Source organism: Plecotus auritus, assembly GCF_963455305.1.
Source record: "Plecotus auritus genome assembly, chromosome: X".
NCBI lineage: Eukaryota > Metazoa > Chordata > Mammalia > Chiroptera > Vespertilionidae > Plecotus > Plecotus auritus.
The window spans coordinates 24,883,088-24,905,682 of record NC_137784.1 but is presented as its reverse complement, the minus strand read 5'-3'; the positions used below and the strand labels follow the sequence as shown (position 1 = coordinate 24,905,682).

Below are 22,595 nucleotides of genomic sequence, written 5' to 3'. Positions count from 1 at the left end.
ACAAAGTTTCTATTGACACAAGTCTATTCCTCTTCATCACCCCTTACTCATCCACTCTGCCCCATTGATTTCAATTAATTTGATGAATCACCTTAGGTAAGTTATTTAGCAGGATAAGCTCAATGTCATTCACATAACAGTTAAAATTATACTGTTTGGCTGTGATTAATGATAGATAAATAAATTGTTCCATCCTGTTTATCAATGTGTTCTGTGACTTGGGGATTTTTTTAAAGGTTAGAGTGTAGATTTAGCTCAAAATCTAATACTTGCCAGAACTGGTTATTAATATGTTAGCAGTTAGTGAGCCCTTCAGGAACTGAAAGAAAACCATGGATCTTTCATGGGGGGGGGGGATTCCTCAGATAAACATATAATTTTAAAGGATAAACAGATTCTAGGTTGATGCCTTACTCTGGAGGACCAAGCACACTAAGGTCCTTTTATGGAAAAATGAGTGATTTGTTAACATTTTTTGAATGTTAACTACTTAAGGTCAAAATGATCTCTATGATTTACTCTCAGAACTTTAAGGCCTTAATTGAACATTTACCCAAATGTTTAATTTGTTTCAAAGTCCTCTTTGTTTTGCAGAACACACTTTACTGTACTGTAGGCTCCTTCTATAGCCCCCTAAATAGGAAGAATGACAGTCCTCCATCTGGCCAAATGTAAATCAGTTTCTTAAATGATTCACAGCAGATGTCAGTGCTGCCATGTTAAAGTGCACGTCTGTAATTCTATACCACCCTTTACTTCCTGTCGTATTCTTTCTCCATGGATATGCACCTACCTTCTAGGTTTTAACTGAGAGGTTTTATATTTGAAAGGGAGAGATAGGCTCCCCATTTATCTAAATGTCTCTCATCTTCAGCTATCAAAAGAATTTCATTGTCAGAGATCATCCTACCTGAATCCAGACATCCTATATAATAAAAGCCTAATATGCTAAGTATCCAGTTGTCAGGTCATCCGTTCAACCAATCAAAGTGTAATATGCTAATGATATGCTAAGGCCGCTCAACTGCTCGTTATGACATGCACTGACCACCAGGGGGAAGACAGTCTACTTGTCAACCAGTTGCTATGGCGTGCACTGACCACCAGGGGGCACACGCTCTGACTGGTAGGTTAGCTTGCTGCTGGGATCCGGCCGATAGGGACTAAGTGAGATGGGCTAGACATGCCCTGGAGCACTCCCGCGGTCCCTCCGTGGCTGGCAAACCTCCTGCGTCCCTCCCCAGCAGCAATCATGCAACGATGGAGTCCCTCAGCCTGGCCTGCATCCTCTCGTAATCCAGGACCCCATGGGGGATGTTAGAGAGCTGGTTTCAGCCTGAAACCACAGGCCAGCCCAAGGGACCCCACTGGTGCACGAATTCGTGTACTGGGCCTCTAGTACTGTTATAAACACATACCAACATTTCTCTGAAAGTTATCTTTATACTAGAGGCCCAGTGCAGAAATTCATGCACAGGTAGGGTTCCTAGGCCTGGCTGGTGATCAGAGCCTATCAGGGCCTTCTGGGCTGCCAGCCTGGGCCTTCCTTCCCTGGTTGCTGGCTGCCAGCTGGGCCTTTCTTCATTCTGCACCACCCCCTGGTGGTCAGCTCATGTCATAGCGAATGATCGAACTCCCGGTCTCCCAGTCGAACTCCTGAGGGGACACTTTGCATATTAGCCTTTTATACATATAGATCTTCTGAAACTGGACCAGTGACATTGCCTATTAGCTAGTCTTGCTACTATGAAACAATCTGTTTGACAAATGTATCTTATTCGTACCTAACATAAAAGTTACTGTCTCCAAAACACTACTAATGCATCCATAAGTAACAACTTTTCTTTTTTTTACTTTTCATTTTGATATCCAGGAAGCTCAGTGTTATATTTAGTTCATAATTACTGTAATACTTTCAATTTTCCCCTCCGACTAATTGGTTTCTGATCCAGTTTTTAATTTTTAATTATCCTGTCTTTTACAATTTAAATGGTAAAAAATCCTGAAGTGCTTTTTACTAAAGGTAGCATAGGAATTAATTATAAATAAACAACCATGATAATAATACTATTAAGAATAATTTTAAAATGTGTTTGAGTTTAATTTATATGTATCATGCATATAAATTACTACTCCACTAGAAACAAAAGAGTGTGAAAACATTTATATCAACAACAGCACTCTTCAAAGAAAATATAATGCAAGTCATAAATTTGAGCCATATATGTAATTTCAAATGTTTTAGAAATGACATTCAAAAAGGAAAAAGAAACAGGTAAGTGAATTTCAATAATGTATTTTACTTAACCTGGTGTATAACAAATATTATCATCTCATGATTTCATAATATTTAAAACTGTTTATGAGACTTTGTATTTATATATTTTTATTCCAAGTCTTCAAATGATGTTTTATAATGACAGCACATCTCCATGTGGACTGAGCACAGTTCAGGCACTCAGTAGCCACATGCGACTAGTGACTACTATATGGGACAGCACAGCAGACTATCCAGATGATTTTACATTCATATCAGGGTACTCTTGAAAGTGAAAGGGCTGGTATTAATAACTATGCCATGACTACAAGAGAAAAGCAGTCACCCTAAATAAAAAAATCATAATTGCCTGTTAATTCAGGGGAAGTAATGAGACCATACAGAAGATACATAGGTAATTGTAGACTTCAATATGTGTGTATATATGTTAATATTGCATCAATTTGTAAAAGATGCAATATTGATATATAAGCATATCTTTGTAATTTAATACAGTGTATGTATGTAAATATATGTAGATATGTATAAGTTATCATCTACACAAATGAATTTAAAGAAACAATAAATGTTCATGAAAGGAACTTAGAATTTGAAGCAAAGATACACAATTTTGAGATAAGAGGAACATGCATGTTTAATTTATGGAAAGAGTATAAGGTCATTCATAGTACTTTTCACCTGTACACATTCATACCCATTAATGCTCTGATGAATTACTACTCATTTTGCAATTTAATGGTAGTTATATATGATAATATCTATTGAATGAAGAGCCCAGGTATTATTAAATTGAGAACCTGTGCTAGAGGCTTGCCTAAGCCATCATGGATGTTTCTTATCAATTTTTTTGATAAGGGTATTAAGCTAAGCTTGCATAAGTGCCTTTTAACACCTTCCTTTGCAAAAATGTGATGCTTGCACAGGAAAATGTTATTTATTTTAATACTCTAAATTATGGTACAGGATGAAGTCAACCGGCTGTCAGCTCTTCAGCCTCAAATTGAGCGATTAAAAATTCAAAGCATAGCCCTGAAAGAGAAAGGACAAGGGCCAATGTTCCTGGATGCAGACTTTGTGGCCTTTACAAATCATTTTAACCAAGTCTTTGCTGATGTGCAGGCCAGAGAAAAAGAGCTACAGAAAAGTAAGTAAAAATACTTAACATGGCTAACTAGATATTTTACAAATTAGTTGTTAATCCAGAAAATAAATGAACTAACATGAAAGAATAATTTTGATCAAAGGAACCACTTTCCCTACAACCTGTAGTAACAAGTAATGAAATACTGTTGCTGGAAAATATGTTATGTTTTGATTTCTCTTCCCTTCCCACATAATAATTTCATGACTGTGAGGAATAAATAAAGCATCTACACTAATAAAAGAGAAACATGCAAATTAACCATTACTCCACTATGCCCACAAGCCATGCCCACCAGCCAATAAGGAGCGAGTATGCAAATTAACCCAACCAAGATGGCTGCTGGCCAAGGAGCTGGAGCAAGCATGAGGCTTGGGTTGCCCTGGCAATGGAAGAAGCCAAGCTTCCACCTGCACTGGCTGGCCCTGGCCTCCACTCAAGGCTACAAAGTTTCAGTTATAGAAGATAAATAAATCCTAGATACTTGCTTCCAGCCAGCCTTGGCCTCCACTCAAGGAGGCGCTGAAAAAAAACAGAAAAAGAAAAAAAGGAGAGGCTGGGACCTTGGGTCGCCAGGGGGTGATCAGGCCAGGATGGGATGGCAGGGGCCGTTGGGGGTAAGCAGACTAGCAGGGGGGCCAGTTGGGGGAGAGAAGGCCATCAGTGGGGGTCAGCTGGAGGTGATCAGGACAGCACAGGGGGAAGTTTGGAGTGAGCATGCAAGTAGGGGGGCAGTTAGATGTGAGAAGGCCAGCGGGGGGACAGTTGGGGGTGAGCAGGCTGGCACGGGAGGCAGTTGGGGGTGATCAGGTTGGCGGGAGGGCATTTGGGGGTGAGCAGGTCAGCAGGCAGAGTGGTTAGGGCAATCAGGCAGGCAGGAAGGCAGGTGAGCAGCTAGAGCCAGCAGTCCAGGATTGTGAGAGGGATGTCTGACTGTCAGTTTAGGCCCAATCCCTGTAAACCAGAAGTAGGACATCCTTCGAGGGGTCCCAGATTAGAGAGGGTGCACGCCGGGCTGAGGAACACCCCCACCCCCCCGTGCATGAATTTTGTGCACCGGGCCACTAATTTGTTTTATAAAGGTATAACTTCTCCTTTACAGGTTTCAACATTTACCATCAAACATGTTTATTTTAACATTGAAGGAAATAAAAGATTATTTGAAGCCCTGTCAATGGGTTGTTGTTAAATCCATTTTGCTTTATATATAGGACTAGAGGCCTGATACATGAAATTCGTGCAAGAATAGGCCTTTGCAGCCCTGGCTGCCTCGGCTGCCTTGGCCAAGCTTCATCTGGAAGGTCGTTCAGATGGTTGTTCCTCTGTTTGGCCATTCAGTTGATTTGCATACTACACTTTTATTATTATAGACTAGAGGCCCAGTGCATGAAATTCGTGCACTCAGAGGGGAAGTCCCTCTGCCCAGACTGCACTGTCTCGCAGTCCAGGAACCCTCAAGGGATATCCAACTGATGGCTTAGCGCTAATGCGCTAGCCAGCGATGAGCCCGGCTTCTGGTTGAGTTGGGAGCACACTGACCACCAGGGGACAGCTCCTGCATTGAGCATCTGCCCCCTGGTGGTCAGTTCATGTCATAGATACTGGTAGTTCTCCTGTTCAGTCGATTTGCATACTAGCCTTTTATTATATAGTATAATGTCTTATTATGGGCAAGGCCTCTAATTCAATTTTTTTAGTTAGTTAAAGGGAGGGACAGAATTTTCACTTGAGCCTGAAGCTAAAACTGCCTTTAGCTCAAAAATCTGCGTACCACTGAGACACATCTTGGTGAGGCTCATTCTGAACCCCCACACTGTTCTATTATGTGTATAAGTATTGGGAACCATCTTATCTCTTTAGTGAAATGAACCTTTTGTTATGTTACAATGACTAACTTTATCTCATGAGTTGTGTTTTGGCTTCAAGACTGTATCCAGTATTGATGCAGCAACTTCAGCTCTTCTGTTCAATATTTACCTGGCATATCTTTTATTTTATTTTCTCTAAATCTTTCTAGATTTTTATGTATTAGATAGGAATAGCCCATGGACACAGGCAATAGTCTGGCGAAGGCCTGGAAGGGGCAGGTGCAGGGTGGAGGAGATCAATGGGGGAAAAAAACTAAAACAAAGGGACATCTGTAATACTTTAAACAATAAAGATACATTTTAAATAAAGGAAATATCTTAATTGAAGAGGGTTTTATGTGAAATAATATAAGTAATTGCTCTACACTGTACTTTATATTCTCAACTCCTCTCAAAGAGATATTAATTGACCCTATGTTCACTGACTGCAGGACTGACTTCCCCCATGCCGACCCAGCACTGACTGCCACAGGGGCTATAATCAGACCCTGTTTTTCTCTCCCGGCCTCTATCCGGGCCTGACTGCAGCACCCTCAGCAGTCAGTGCTGGGTCGCTGTGGCTGACTGCAGGACTAACTTCCAGTGTTTGGTTGAACCTTCGGTCATTTTGGACATTACGGACCCTTGCTCTTTATATATATAGATATTTACCTGAGCATCTTATTAGTACTTTTGTTGAATTATATGAAGATTATTATAGATGTAGCATACATGTGGCAACTGAAAATCAGCAAAGGACAAATCATTCTTTGGGCTGCATTTTACTATTGGTTTACTTTAACTATACAATATCATCTTTTTCTCATTTAATGATCCTAATATATAAAAATCCTGGGCCGAAACGACCAGTAACAGCCAGAGGCTGACCAACTGTAAGTCAGTGCTGGCCCCGCCCCAAAGGAAGCAGTAAGGAACAATCAGGCAGGCAGGCAGAGGGGTTAGGGGTAAATAGGTAGGCAGACCAGTGGTTAGGGGTGATCAGGTAGGAAGGCAAGTAGTTAGAGGTGATTAGGTAGGCAGATGGCCCCTCGCAGGGCTGGCCCTGCCCCCCAGCAAAGAAAGAGGGAGGCCCAGGCCTGCCAAGCCATTACACCCCAACCTGTCGCCTGTAGAGGGAGGCCACTGGTCGCAGGGGAGGGGGGGCAGCACACCACAGATGGCAAGTAGTGGTGGCGGCGGGGATGGGGCCAGCTGCCTGCAGCCCAGGGAAGGAAATCCCCGATAGGTCCTGATCTCAGGCCAGGCATAGAGACCCTATCCGAGAGGTCCCAGATTGTGAGATGGTGCAGGCCAGGCTGAGGCCCCACCCCCCCCCCCCGAGTGCACAAATTTTCGTGCACCAGGCCTCTAGTAAGCTATAACAATGTAATAGTTGTGCAAATGCCTACCATTTTACTAGCAAAATTTTCAGGTTATCTCTTTTGTCTGTCACCAATTTGCTCTTGTGATATTAATACATAGTGTCTGGTCCAAAATATCCATACTCATCAGCTTACTTTTTAAGGCAAAAATTCCTATGACAGACTCGTTTATAAACACTTTTAAGCATTAGTGAGTTTTTGGTACCCATACACATACATACATATGTTTATATGCACAGATAAAGGATTATAGAATAAAACTGGATTTTAAGGTATTACAATAAAAATATTTTAAAAAAATGTCTTTCCCAAATTTGTTATGAGAAGCACAAGAACATATTTCTTTTCTACGAAAACTTTAATAAGTTAGAAAACACTTTTTAAAATTGCCTTTCGTTGTAAATATCCAAAGAATTTACCACATTACATTTCTATAATCAGTATAGTGCTATATATGAAGCTTTCCCTATTTTCCTAGATTTTTATTTTTGTTTTTGATGAGGTCATGGAAAGAACAGAATGAAATGAAAGATAAATGTACATTTTTTCTTTTATTTAAAATCCTTTTTTCTGAGGGTTTTATTTTTCTGATAGAGAGCAGGTAATACAACTTGACAATAGTGTCAGCTCCCTCTAGTGGATTTCAGTATACTTGTTGCTGAGCCTCTATACTAGTAAAAGCAATTGGGGAAGATTGTGAGTGTCCTAAATTTTCAAACACTGACCTATTTAGCAATAATGAATTTTTCTTTTCATAAATCCATAAACCTCCCTTAAATGGTTATACTGTAACTGGTAAGAACAAGAGGCTTATTCACTGAAAATATTTTAATTTACATGTACCTATTAATTATATTAAGGTTCAAATTTTTTTCTGTTTATTTTAAAGACTAGGGGCCCAGTGCACAAATTTGTGTAACTTGAAATGAACAATGGGCTGTGAGGCTGTGGTGGGTACAGGGGTGGGTCTCAACCCATCCTCCGCATCCCCGCCCAGCCCCTCCCACCACAGCCCCTGGTCTCCTTCTGCCGGAAGCCCCATTCCCACTGACAGTGCTGGCCCTGCTTGCACCCATTGATGGTGTGGAACGATTGGGTGCAAGCAGGGCCGACGCTGTTAGCGGGTATGAGCGGTGGCTGCTGCCCTGATCGCCCCTCAGGAGCAGGGGGAGGTGGAGAAGCCCTCAGGAGAGATCGGGGCTAGCAGCCATCGCTTGCACCTGCTGATGGGGCCAAGTGATCGGGACTGGGTACAAGCGGGGCTGGCAGCAGGTGTGAGCGGTGGCTCCAGCACCAGCAATGGGTGTGATCAGGACCAGTGCTGGCAGTGGGTGTGAATGCCAGGTGGGACCGCAGCATGCAGGATAAAAGAATTTTCAGTAACCACCAGAGGCTCACCACAATGACAGCAACCAGTGCCCCACCTTGATCTGGCATTCCTGCTCACCTACTCCACCATCCCACCATTGCTGATGCCCAACATGTTCCGCATGTGCCCCCGGTGGTCAGTGCACGTCATAGCTACCAGTTGTTCTGTTGTTCTGCCGTTCAGTCTATTTGCATATTAACCTTTTATTGTATAGGATGTTCAGAATATTGATGTTTGATAACTGAGATTTGACAGATACTACAACAGTAATATATAGCAATATATACGCTTTATCCACACAGCAATGAATATATCAATCCATATTATGTTTTTTCTCTTTTTAAAAAAATCTTTATTGTTGAGAGTATTACAGCTGACCCCTTTTTCCTTCCCACTGCCCTCCTTCACTGGGTTCCCACTATGCCCAAGGCCCTCACCACCCTACTGTTTGTGTCCATAAGTAATGCATATATGTATACTAGTAGCCCTGCACACGAATCCGTGCACCAGTAGCTCGCCAGTAGCTTGCTGCTGCCCTCAGGTAGCTCTCTGCCCGCTGCCCCGCCCTCCTGTAGCTCCCCATGCCCCCCTCCCCCACCCCCCTCATAGCTTGCTGCCATGACCCCTCCTGTAGCTCTCCACCACCTGCTTGTAGCCAGTAGCTAGTTGCTGACCTCCTGTAGCTCTCCACCCGCTGCTCCGCCCTCCTGTAGGTTCCTCCACCCCCACCCCCCTTATAGCTTGCTGCTCTGCTGCCTCCTGTAGCTCTCCACCACCCACTTGTAGCTCACTGCACCACCCTCCTGCTGATCCGTGATCCAGTCGTTACATGGTCGGTCATTATGCTTCACGGTGTAATGACCATTTGCATATTACATCTTTATTATATAGGGTAAGTCCTGTAGTTAATCTCTCCCCTTCCTTCGCTTTGAGATTTGTCAGTCTGTTAAATGTTTCCATTCTGCTGGTGTTATTTTATTCATCAGTTTATTTTGTTCATTAGATTCCTTGTTCATTTATTTTGATTTTTAGATTCAATTGTTGGTAGATATGTATTGTCATTTTGTTGTTCATATTTTTGATATTTTATTTATTCTTCTTACTAACTGCTTTTCTCTTGCTGCTTTTAAGATTCTCTCTTCACCTTTAACATTTGGCATTTTCATTATGATGTGCCTTTGGGTGGGCCCTTTGGAATCCTCTTGTTTGGGACTTTATGTGTTTCCTGGACTTGTAAGTCTATTTCTTTCACAAGGTAGGAAAAGTTTTCTGTTGTTATTTCTTCAAATATGTTTTAAATATCCTACTCTTTCTCTTTTCCTTCTGGTACCCCCATTATGTGAATGATGGTATGCTTGATGTTGTCTCAGAGGCTCCTTAAACTATTTTCATATTTTTGGATACTTATTTCTTTTTGCTCTTCTAATTGTGTGTTTTTTGCTTCTTCATATTCTAAATCATTGATTTAGTTCTCAGAATTCTCTACTGTGAATCCCTGTAAATTATTCTTTGTTTCAGTTAGTGTATGCTTAATTTTTGACAGTCCTTCTTCATGTCTTTGATATTCTCACTAAGGTTCATGAAATCTCACCAAGATCATTGAAATTTTTACTAAATTCAACCATTAGGTTGAAGCCTGAAGCTTTCATTAAGATTCTTGAGTATCCTTATGACCATTGTTTTGAACTCTGTATCTAGTACTTTGCTTGCTTCCATTTCATTTAGTTCTTTTTCTGGATAGTTCTTCTGTTCTTTCATTTGTGACATGTTTCTATAGGGGAGATCTCAGCATAGGAACAATGGCCTCTATGAGCACCCCTGTCTGGGAGAAAGCTGCAAATGAATTCTTGCTCTGATACCAGACCATCCCTTTCCTGCCCGTATGTCCCTGAATCCCCATAAGCTATTGCCCCAACACTGGAGCTCAAAGGGATTGAGTCTGAGTAAGTTCATGCACCAGCCTTTAAGAGGAACAGCCTGGGTCTCCAACAGCATCCCTGTCACTTAGCCACAGTCCCTGCTGGTTTTTACAGCCCATTATAAGGACTTTTCTTCCTGGCACTGGAAGACTGGGCTGCGTTGTCTGTTGTGGGGATGGGCCCCTTGTTCCTCACAGGAGTCCTCCACAGCCAAGCTCTCCCTCCTTATTAAAAAAAAACACAAAAATCTCCACATGTTGGTGTCAGACCAGCCCGTACCATGCCTCTACCCCTCCTACCAGTCTTGGTGTGCTTTCTTCTTTACTTCTCTAGCTGTAGGACTTTCATCTGGTGAAATTTCAGGTGATTCTGAATGATGGTTGTTCTGTGTTTTAGTTGTAATTTTGATGTGGTTGTGGGAAGCAACAAGTACCAGTTTTTACCTACACTTCCATCTTTGTTATGTATTTCCTCTTTTTATCTTCCATATATATGGTTATTTACAAAAACTCTCATATTTTTTCTCCATTTATCTCTAAATAAAAAATCCTCCCTTCTACTTTATTTACCAAAACATTGTTAATAATTTTACTCTTATAAAACTTGTCTTATATAATTAATAATCAATTAAATATGGATTATATGTGATTTATAAAATATATAATGTATATATGTATATATAATTTACATCATATGTTATATATTATTTAATTCCCTCTTTACTTTTTTTCTTTGCTGCTATTCTCATAATGAAACAAAACCTTGGGTGAGGAGCTGACTGGAAGTGGTTAATGGAGGAAAAGAGGGAGCTATGTAATACTTTCACCAATAAAGATTTTAAAAAATAGGTTTGCAGTTGTAATACAAATAAATAATACCATCTACACTAATAAAAGAGAAAGATGCAAATTGACTGTATCTTCATGACATCCACAGCCAATCAGGAGTGAGTATGCAAATTAACCCAAAAAAGATGGAGGGTTAATTTGCATATGTGGGCGCCGAGCGGTCTGTGTCCTGGGAACATTCTTGGGACCCAGGCTGCTCTGAGTCTGTAGGCCCGCGTGAAGGCCTTGAGCGGCCAGGGTCCCAGAATGCTCCTGGCCAGGAGTGGCCTATGGGCGCTGGTGCCAAGCAGCCAGGGTCCAGGGATGAGTGGCCATGTGCGCCAAGCTGGCTGGTCCCAGGAGAAGCAGCCAGGGGCACTAAGCACAAGCAGCCACTTTCAGCCCGGGTTCACGCACCCCAGTCCGGTGGACACAGTGACCGCGGGGCCGCTGAGCTTGGGAGCATGCCCCCAGCAGCCACGAACACACCCCTAGCCCAGTGGACACAACACAGGGGATCATCTGCGCATGGGCTACAGAGGAAACACCTTTTCTTTTTTAAAAAATATATATAATTGATTTTTTTACAGAGAGTAAGGGAGAGGGATAGAGAGTTAGAAACATCAATGAGAGAGAAACATCTATCAGTTGCCTCCTGCACACTCCCCACTGGGGATGTGCTCCCAACTAAAGTACATGTCCTTAACAGGAATCAAACCTGGGACCCTTCAGTCTGCAGGCCGATGCTCTATCCACTGAGCCAAACCAGTTCGAGTGTAAACACCTTTTCTGACCGCTCATTGGCTAAGCTCCCTGTACACCACCACTTTCAGTGTTCTTGGTAACTTGGGTAATAAGAATCCAAGAAGGTGATCTAGGATTTTTCCACTACACTCCTGGAGAAAAAAATGAAGGTCCGCTGCTGGAGGGGCTACAAAATGTCATATTCTGGCCTAATCGGTTTGGCTCAGTGGATAGAGCCTCGGCCTGTCAACCACAGGGTCTGGGTTTGATTCTGATCAATGGCATGTACCTAGGTTACAGGCTCCTCCCTGGCTGGGGCCCAGGTCGGGGCTCATGCAGGAGGCAACCAATCAAAGTGTCCCTCTCACACTGATGTTTCTCCCTGTCTCTTCCTCTCTCTCTCTTCAACACTCTCTAAAAATCAATGGAAACATATCCTCAGGTGAGAAAGGAAGGAAGGAAGGAAGGAAGGAAGGAAGGAAGGAAGGAAGGAAGGAAGGAAGGAAGGAAGGAAGGAAGGTCATATCCTATGAAAGACACATTTTGAAAATACCTAAAGAAAGTTGTCATTTTTTCATGGTGAAGGGACTGGAGTCTGTGTTGATGAAAACACCTTGGCAGCTGTGGATCCTGGTAGTGGCTGCAAAAGCAGGGTGATGGGGCTGGTGCCTTCCCCTGATCAGCCTGTTCACCTCCACAAAAGGAGGCCAGACTGAGGCTTAGGCCAGCTCCCCACGGGAAGAGGGCCTAAGCCTTCAGTAGGACATCTCCTGAGGGCTCCCAGTCTGTGAGAGGGGGAAGGCTTGGCTGAGGGACCCCCACCAGTGCATGAATTTCATGCACCAGGCCCCTAGTAATTAATAAATAATAATATAAAAATAAACTGTTTCATGTACTCATAACTATAAACCTACTTTTGCCCACCCTGTATCCTATCTAATAAAAGAGTAATATGCAAATTAACCATCACTCCGCTACACCCGCAAGCCATGCCCAAAAGCCACGCCCACAAGCCGATCAGGAGCGAGTATGAAAATTAACCCTACCAAAATGGCTGCGCCACAGAGAGAGCAAGAGGGAGGCTTGGGTTTCCCTGATGATAGAGGAAGCCAAGCCTTCCGCACACTCAGGCCAGCCCAAGTCTCTGCTTAAGGCTACAAAGTTTCAATTATAGAAGATAAATTAATCCCAACAGAAATGGCAGCAGCCACAGAGCTGGAGAGAGCAGGAGGCTAGGGTTGCCCCAGCGATGGAGGAAGCCAAGTTTCCGCAGCCCTGCCTGCTTTGGCCTCCACTTAAGGCTAAAAAGTTTCAATTATAGAAGATACATAAATCCCAACAGAAATGGCTGCTGCCACGGAGGGAGCAGAAGGCTTGGCTCTGCTCCAAGCTACAAAGTTTCAATTATAGAAGATAAATAAATCCTAGATACCAGGGCCTCTGCTTGGGTCACCGGGTGGCGTGGCCAGCCTGCAAACCACCACAGGCCCCTCGCCCAGGCTGCCCCATGCCCCAAGGGAATCCCCACCCTGATCCAGGACACCATTCAGGGCAAACCAGCTGGCCCCCACCCATGCACCAGGCCTCTATCCTATCTAATAAAAGAGTAATATGCAGATTGACCATCACTCCAACACACAAGATGGCTGCCCCCATGTAGTCAAAGATCCTGCCCCCATGTGGACACAAGATGGCTGCTACAAAATGGCCAGCAGGGGAGGGCAGTTGGGAGGAACCAGGCCTGCAAGGGAGGGCAGTTGGGGGCAGTCAATCCTGCAGGGGAGGGCAGTTAGGGGTGACCAGGCTGGCAGAGGAGGGAAGTTGGGGGCAAACAGGCTGGCAGGGGAGCAGTTAGACATCAATCAGGCTGGCAGGGGAGTGGCTAGGGGGTGATCAGGCTGCCAGGCAGAAGAGGTTAGGGGCAATCAGGAAGGCAGGCAGGCGAGCAGTTGGGAGCCAGCAGTCCTGGATTGTGAGAGGGATGTCTGACTGCCCGTTTAGACCCGATCCCGGTGGCAGTCAGACATCCCTCTAGGGGTCCCAGATTGGAGAGGGTGCAGGCTGGGCTGAGGGACACCCCCCCTACCCCGTGCATGAATTTCGTGCACCAGGCCTCTAGTATTCAATTATAAAAATTAAAAAAAAGAAGAAAGAAAACCCTTGACTTTTTAAGTATACTTTAAGTGGTTAAAATTAGTATTAGGAATTGGTGGTAGATATCTGGCAAAAATGATATTGAGAAAATAATATTAATAGATAAAATGCATCCTATGTTCATAGTTATTTTTAGTCTACAAAGAAATTTTTAATAGATTATCTTCTTTGGTCTTTAGAGGGCAGCCCTTTGAGAATATTTTTTATTATTCCCACATCACAAGAACATGTACAGCAATCATGTCAAAGTCACAGCCAATGGGCCGCATGACTCATTTAACATGCTTGATGTAAAGGGCTGGGCAAATGTAGGTTTACAGTTGTTCTTATGGAACATCACATAATAATTAAAAAATAATAATACTCTGTTTGTCTCTCACAACTGTAAACCAATTTGTTCCTACCACTGTATATGATAATATATACTGAAGCACAACTGCTTTGATTTAATTTTTTTACCTCTTAACATAATCTCATGTATATCAGAAAATACAGCACTTAATTCCTCACATGACTTTTTAAAGATTACTAAATGATTTTGCCTTGTCTCTCCTGCTCTGTCCTTTGCTCTTCTTTTTCTCTTTTTTTCTGAGGCCTCCCTCTCTTTTAAGTCAATTGGATAAACAGAGGAGATTTTTAAACAAAAGTCACATATTTTTTTTCATACTTCTCTACTACAATTTTAGATGTCAATTGTCCATACCTTGTCATTTTTATTCTTCATATAGCTGTACTGAAAGGCTTCAAGTTAAACCAGTAATGCATATGAATGGCCCTTAAAATCTGCTTTCCCAATAATTCACAACAATGCTTTCAAAACTACAGTCATTTATATTAATTTTAATTTTATAAAATGTATTTCACTAATCATAAAACATTAAGAAGGCATCTATATTTTTAGGTCATACTTTAGTAATAGAATAATAAAAACTGTCATAAGAATATTTTGAGATGAATATCATCTATAATAATAAAAGAGTAATATGCTAATTAGACTGTACATCCTTCTAGAAGTCCTTCCTTCTGGACAAAGCCACAGCAGGTGGCAGGTGGGGGGCCGAGGCAGAGGCAGCTGCTGCAACGGAGGGGGCCAAGGCCCTTGCAAGAATTTCGTGCATTGGGCCTCTAGTATATTTATAAGCAGTATATGACTAAATTTTGAATCCTCAGGCCACTTTTTCATGGACTGAGGATGGGCGAAATGATATCAATAGAACTCTTGTGATCTTTTAAGCTGGTAGGTTATTAAATTGGGTATGTTTATTGTCTTTCTGATGTCAGTAAAGACAAGATTATCAGTTGGATTATTAATCTTGATTTATACATAAAATGAAGAAAGTGAATTTCTTTAGATGGAGCAGGACTAGTTCTGCTCCTACATTAGGATCAAAGGGGAGCATCCACATACATTTCATTGACTGGTAGGTACAGTGGCTCATATTGAGTTTACTCTTGAGTGCATTTGGCTTCTGTACCAGACTTGTATTTTTAATCTGAAACAGAACTGGAAGATCTTCACTAGTATTCTCAAGTATTTCTGATTTATTTATTACTTTTTAAAGTTTATTTTATTGTTGACAGTATTACAGATGTCAGGATTAAATGAAATATTACAGTATTAAATAGATAAATCATGTGGTTTGTAATCACTGTTCAGCTACTACAAGATAAAGCATGTTGGATAATGAATATTTTTTATATCTAGAGGGGAAAATAGATGAGTAAAAGTATCCTTTGTTTGAATTGGATATTATAAACAAGTATCATATATTTTTTCTGCAGCCCAGGTCTACCCTCTGAATTTATTTATTTATTTTTGTTTGTTAATCCTCAGCCAAGTATATTTTTCCATTGATTTTATAAAGAGAGTGGAAGGGAGGAAGGGGGAGAGAGAGAGAGAGAAAGAGAGAGAGGGAACAATGTGTGAGAGATAGATATAGATTTGTTGCCTCATGCTGGTGCCCTTGACCAGGAATTGAACCCATGTCCCCTAAGTCTGAGGGCAGATGCTCTACCATTGAGGACCCAGTTAGGGCTATCCTCTGGATTTATATGTCTACTTCCTTAATGTTTCTATTTTGATGTCTCAGGGTATCGCAAATCCATTACATCCCAGTAAACTTGTGGTGGGCAACTCCACAGCCAACATTAATTTCCTCATTGGCCCCTCCAATATCAGAGAAAAGAGTCAACATCTATGGAGTTGCATAATCAGGAACCTCAGAATCCTCCTTGATACTCTGTCCCTCACTCACACCCTCTCCCATTTAATCACCAAGCCTATGCATTTTTTAAAAACTCTTTATTGTTGAAAATATTATATATGTTGCCTTTTCCCTCCATTGTCCTCTTCCAGCCTAGGCCACAGCTCCTGCCTTCACCCCTATTGTCTGTATCCATGTGCACTTGAGAAGAATGAATATTCCATAGCTTTGGGGTGAAATGTTCTAAAGATATCAATTAGTTCCATTTGATCTAGTGAGTCCTTTAGGATTGCTGTTTGTTTTTTTTTTGTCTAGAATATTTATCCACTGATGTCAATGAGGTATTAAAGTCACCTACTATGATTGTATTAATGCCAATTTCTCCCTTTTTTATTCACTTTTAACTGCCAGAAAAACGTTGTCCATCCCTTCACTTTCAATTTGTGTGAGTCCTTTGTTCTGAGGTGGGTCATATAAGGGTTATGTTTTCTTATAAATTCAGCCACCCTATGTCTTTTTATTGGAGCGTTTAATCGACTTACATTTAAGGTTATTATAGATAGGTACTTGTTTGTTGCCTTTTTTATTCTTTATGACTGTGTTCCTTCTTCTTTCTCTATTTCTTCCTTTTACAACAGACCCTTTAGCATTTCTTGCATTGCTGGTTTGGTGGTAATAAACTCTCTTAGCCCTTTTTTATCTGTGAAGCTCCTGATTTCTCCTTCAATTTTGAATGATAGCCTTGCTGGATAAAGTATTCTTGGATTCAGTCCATTGCTTTGCATCACTTCGTATACTTCATTCCATTCCCTTCTGGCCTGATGTGTTTCTGTTTAAAAGTCATTTGATAGTCTAATGGGAGATCCCTTATAGGTAACTTTCTGTCTCTTGCAGTCCTTAAGATTCCTTCTTTGTCGTTAATGTTTGCAATTGTAATTACTACGTGTTTTTGTGTGGATCTTTTGGATTCATCTTCTTTGGGCCTCTCTGTGCTTGCGTGACTCTTTCCCAAATTAGGGAAGTTTTCTGTCATTATTTCTTCAAATAGGTTTTCTATTATTCTCTCCGCTTCTTTTCCTACTGACACCCCTATCATGGGGATGTTGCTTCATTTCATGTTGTCCAGAAGCTCCCTTAAATTCTCCTCTTGCTTTTTAATGTTTTTTTTTTTTTTTCACAATTGCTGTTCAGATTGGGTGTTTTCCTACCGTCTTCTAACTTGCTGATTTGGTCCTCCACTTTTTCTAGTCTACTGTTGAAACCTTCCACTGTGTTCTTTATTGCAGGTATGTCATTCTTCATTTCTTCGTGACTCTTACACATGTTGATGAATTTCTCCTCGAGATGATTGAGCATGTTTATAACCATTTCTCTGATTTTTTTCTGACATATTGCTAGCCTCTATTTCATTTAGTTCTGTTTCTGGTTACTCCTCTTTACTTTGGGGATTGTTTCTTTGTCTCCCCATTTTTGCTGTCTCTTTCTGGCCCTGGACACACTGCTTGGGGTCTGAGAGGTTGAAGCCCTTAGTAGTCCAGTGCTCTGGGAGTCATCATCCCAGAGGTTGGATTTGCCTTGAGTCTCACTCCTTTATTGTTTCTGCTCTCAGTTGTACCCCACTTCTCCCACGGATCTAGTCCCTCATTTGTCTGCTTCAGATGCTTGGTGTCCGTAGGGATGTGTGCACAGTTCTTCTGGTGTGCGACTTCTTGTGAGGGCCCAGAGCCCTCTGGCATGCAATGGCTGTGTGGCCCCAGCACCCATGGCAGGATGTTGCCCTAGGTCCCTCTGGCAGCACACTTGCAGCTCAGTCCTGTGACCCGTGGTTAGGCATACCAGGTGACAACATCAGTACAGTTCCAGGGCCCAGGGCGGGACATGGGCTGGGTGGCTCCAGGTTGCAATGGCAGCATTGTACTGGGACCCAGGGTGGGGCATGTGCCGGGTGGCTCTGGGTTGCAACAGAAACATGGTCCTGGGCCCCAGGGCAGGGATGGGGCATGGGTTCTCCCTAGCTTGCACTCACAGCATGGGGTCCTGGAGCACAGGATCCTGGGATGCAGTTTCCAGGCAGGTGGGCAAGGAGGCACTGCTTGGGAGGTCTCTCTGGCGTGCTCTCACTGAAGATGTCTGGGAGCCTGTGGGGAGGTACCACACCACTCACTGCCAAGGCGCAGTGGTGGTCCCATGTGGGTTATGGATGTCAAGCAGCTCCCTGCAAGATATGGGATGGTGTCAGAGGCCAGTCTGGGTGTTTGTGTGCCTATGCTCTTGGCCACCACTGCTTCCCTCTACAAGATCAAACCTATGCATTTTTATCTCCTAAATAGCTATCACATCCAAACTTCTTTTCATATTCATTACTGTCATATTAGTCCAAGCTACTGTGGTTTCTTGCCTGGATCACTAATTTGTCTCCTCACATCCATTCTTGACATGGAACAATCTATTTTCTACATTTCAGACAGAACAATTTTACTTGAAGCAAACCTAACCATGTCAACTGCTTTATGTGTAAAACATTTAATGATTTCTTTTTTATCTTAAGTTAAAGGTGCCTTAAAGGCCCTTCCTAATATGAGTATTGCCTACCTCCAGTCACAGCCTTGTTCAGGCTTATTTTTTCTCTATTTCATATTGCCCTTTCATTTCCCAAAGATGACATGATATTCCCCACCTTAGAGCCTGTGTATGTTCTCCTCAAAGTCTTGAAATAACTAATTCTTTTTGCCTCATATATCTGCTCAAAAGTTAATCCTTATGAGTTCCCAGTCTATAGCTTATGTTCCTATTATGTCTTGTCATAACATTCTATATTTCCCTTTTATAAAATTAATTCCAATTTGATAAAAACTATATTAGAATATTATCTGGCTCTGTGAGTAATTTGTGAAATCAATGAATTCAGGGATTTTGTTGTTTTTCATTATCATATCTCTGTCATAAAGGCTGAAATTTAATTAGCAATAAATAGTTGAAAATTGTAATTAATATATATATATTTCTCATATTCATATATATGTGTGCACACACACAGATATACACAGAGATTTAGAGAGCTTGATAGAGAAAGAGAGATAGAGAGAGGTGTATAACAGTTTTCATGCAGTGGTGCTCATTTAACCATAGAAACATGAACTAACATCTGACATTGCCTTTTAGGATGTAATAAAGATTGTTTATCAATTGTTCTAGTCCAAAATGATAGGATTTAGAACATGTGTTATAATAGTATAGATTTCTCAAAACTTTTTGGAGAAAACCAAACATGTACACACATATGCACATACATACACACATTCTATTTACCATATGAGTTACAACATAATTTTTTTTACTATTTGTTAATTAGCCTGACTGACACACTTTAAATTTAGAAAGTAATTGTGCTAGACATAGAAATCATTGAAATTAAAGGAAGTCTACCTTGGCAGTCTGGAAACCAATGAAGTGAGAAATGAAAAGAGGGACAAATGGTTTTTCAAAATTCAATTTAAGCTATCCAGAGTTTAGACAGTTACATGGGGATTAGAAATATTTTATAGGTAGGATGAAAAGAGTGTTAAATTCTCTAGTTAAATTTGTTTTCCTCTTGTTCAGGGTCTAGGTTACCCCAAACACTGGTTTCTTCCTATCCACATGGCAAATGCATGCTTTCTTTGTGCTCAAGGTTACACTTTCCAACCTACACTTATTCATTCAATAAATACTGATTCCTTGTATGGCACCATACTTGTTATTGGGGATAGATCACTATTGGGGATAGAACCACACACTCCTTTCTTTAGCTATGCTTGTAATCTAGGGAAATGCACAGCCATTAATAATGTAATCAAACTGGTATTTGTATAATTGTAATCTAAGATGAATGCTTGGATGGAAAAGGCTAGCTAGTTTATGTATCTGTCTACCTATCTGCCTACCTACTTACCTGCCTATCTGTCTCCCTTCTTCCCTCCCACTCTTGGTCTATACATAGATGAATGCTGAGTTTTGAGCGATCTATACTATTATAAAACATACTTAAGAGTTATGTAACTTTTATACTTCTAGCATGTTCATACTACCTTATCACTTTAGTGATAAGCTGGCAAATCTGAAAATCTTTATTTTCTCAGTCGATGTTGGTACAATTTAATCTTTCCCCAGGATGCTACTAATGCCAAGATTATCCTCAAGATAATCTAAATGTTTTTCCAAATACATGGTTAGATATTCTGTGCAATATGATAAAGTATTATCCAATATTCTAAGTTTAAACCTGAAAATAAAAAAATAAAACCCTTTAATAATTTCTACCATTTCCCTTTATTAGTAGTAGTAGTATTATTTAATTTTTGATCTGATCATGATTCTCTTTCCAGGATGAAGTGTTAACTAACTTTTAAATTCACTGCGTGCTTCAGCGTATTAATGTGTGTGCATTGTGTGTGTCCACAGGTGGATTCATGTTTGTGCACGTGCCTGCATCTGTGAATGTTTGTAAATCAGTGTCTTGGTTTTGGCGATTGATCTGGTTCTCTAGAATGCAACATTAGCTCAGAGAAACCCACCATTCCCCTCGAATGAAAGAACATGAGTGTCTCTATTCAGCCTTGTTCCCTCCCTTACAAGGACATTCTCCTTTTTGTTGAGTTAAAACTCTAACAATTTATACTTATTGCTGAATGTGTCTCCTTCACTTTCCTGTTGTGTCATGTCTCTCTTCTGGCTAATAATAATAGCAAATATGGTACCAGTATGTCCCCAGCAGCAGACATAGGAATTAGCAAATATAGAATAATTTAGAATAAAATCTAGCAACTTATTATGGTTTGCAAGGTCCTTCAGGATCATAGTTCCCAAAGACATCTTTGCCCTCATGTCCACCCACACTCAGCCTTGCCACACTTGCCTCCTTGCTATGCTCCTACAATACTAGGAATGATCCTGCACCTGGACTGTTACACTTGTTATTCCTCATCTAGAAAACCTTTCTTCTCAATAGTCATATGGCTCCCTTTACTTCTTTTCATTCTTTTAAAAAATAGATATATTTTTAATTTATTTCAGAGAGGAAGGGAGAGGGAGAAAGAGAGAGAAACATCAGTGATGGCCCTAGCCAGTTTGGCTCAGTGGATAGAGAGTTGGCCTGCGGACCAAAGGGTCCTGGATTCGATTCCAGTCAAGGGCACGCACCTTGGTTGCGATATCCTCCCCAGCTCAGGCCCTGGTCAGGGCTCGTGCAGGAGGCAACCAATCGATGTGTCTCTCTCACATCGATGTTTCTCTCTGTCTTTCTCTCTCTCTTCCACTCTCTCTGAATATCAATGGAAAAATATCCTCAGGTGAGGATTTAAAAGAAAGAAAGAAAGAAGGAAAGAAAGAAAGAAAGAAAGAAAGAAAGAAAGAAAGAAAGAAAGAAAGAAAGAAAGAGAGAGAGAGAGAGAGAGAGAGAGAGAGAGAGAGAGAGAGAAAGAAAGAAAGAGAAAGAAAGAAAGGAAAGAAAGAAAGAAAGAAAGAAAGAAAGAAAGAAAGAAAGAAAAGAAAGAAAGAAAGAAGAAAGAAAGAAAGAAAGAAAGAAAGAAAGAAAGAAAGAAAGAAAGAAAGAAAGAAAGAAAGAAAGAAAGAAAGAGAAAGAAAGAAAGGAAGGAAGGAAGGAAGGAAGGAAGAAGGAAACATTAATGATGAGAGAGAATCATTAATCAGCTTCCTCCTTCATGACCCACACTGGGAATCGAACTGTGACCTCCTGGTTCATAGGTTGACACTCAACCACTGTGCTACACTAGCTGGGCTCCCTTCACTTCTTTTAAGTCTCTGGTCAAGTTACCCTTCCACAGAGAGGCCTTTTTGTTCACTGTCTAGTCCAGCCATGGGCAAACTACGGCCCGCGGGCCGGATCAGGCTGTTCTATCCGGTTGTCTTGCTCTCCCCTCCGCTCCTTTACTTTGAATTTATATTAGTTCACACAAACACTCCATCCATGCTTTTGTTCCGGCCCTCCGGTCCAGTTTAAGAACCCACTGTGGCCCTCGAGTCAAAAAGTTTGCCCACCCCTGGTAGTCACTTTGTTTCTTTTTACTATATTTACTTTAATTTGATTACATTTGTTAATATTGTATTATATTCAGAGTTTCTATAACATGGAAAAGTTTAAAATAATGAAAAAATTTGCATTCTGAATCACTAAACTTAAGAAAAAATATTGTAAAAAACGTGGATATTCTTTGGCACCCCTCTCAAATTATTTTCCTTCCCCCCTATGCCTACCCTCACTCTCACCACCATGCCTATCATTTGTCTGTCTGTCCTCAGTGCCATTCCTGGCTCTTCCGATGAAAATGACACTTCCCAGGATCCCTTTTTTAAATTGACTACCTGCTTGGTTTAGCCAGTGGTTGGTACATGGAGGGTATTGAATGTAAGAAGAGAAAAACTAGAATATTCTCTTTCCCTCTGATTGTTTTAAGATGCATCTTCATCAGTTACTGAGAATGAATCTTCCAAGATTCTAGCTCTCTCTAGAAACAGCATTCCTCAGGGATGCTACATTCCCAAAGGGAAACTACCTGTGAGTTCATCTCCTGGTGGGTGGTCCAAATTATTGGTTTCTAGTAACACCATCTTCAACTCTTCCCTTTGTCCCTCTAACCTTGGGAATGGTAGTGGTTTCCTGTATTGCTAAACTAGTGATGGCCTACTATCCTTTGGGTAGGTCCTCATTTATTCCAACATTTTATATCTAACT

General features: G+C 41.3%; 1 protein-coding gene across 1 annotated transcript in view; it reads left to right on the top strand.

Annotated features, from left to right (window-relative positions):
* DMD (dystrophin) overlaps window positions 1–22,595 on the top strand; it is a 2,407,712-nt gene that overhangs the window by 815,655 nt on the left and 1,569,462 nt on the right. The window contains 1 exon segment of the mRNA XM_080651877.1: window positions 3,242–3,422. Coding sequence (XP_080508003.1) covers window positions 3,242–3,422 — 181 coding nt within the window.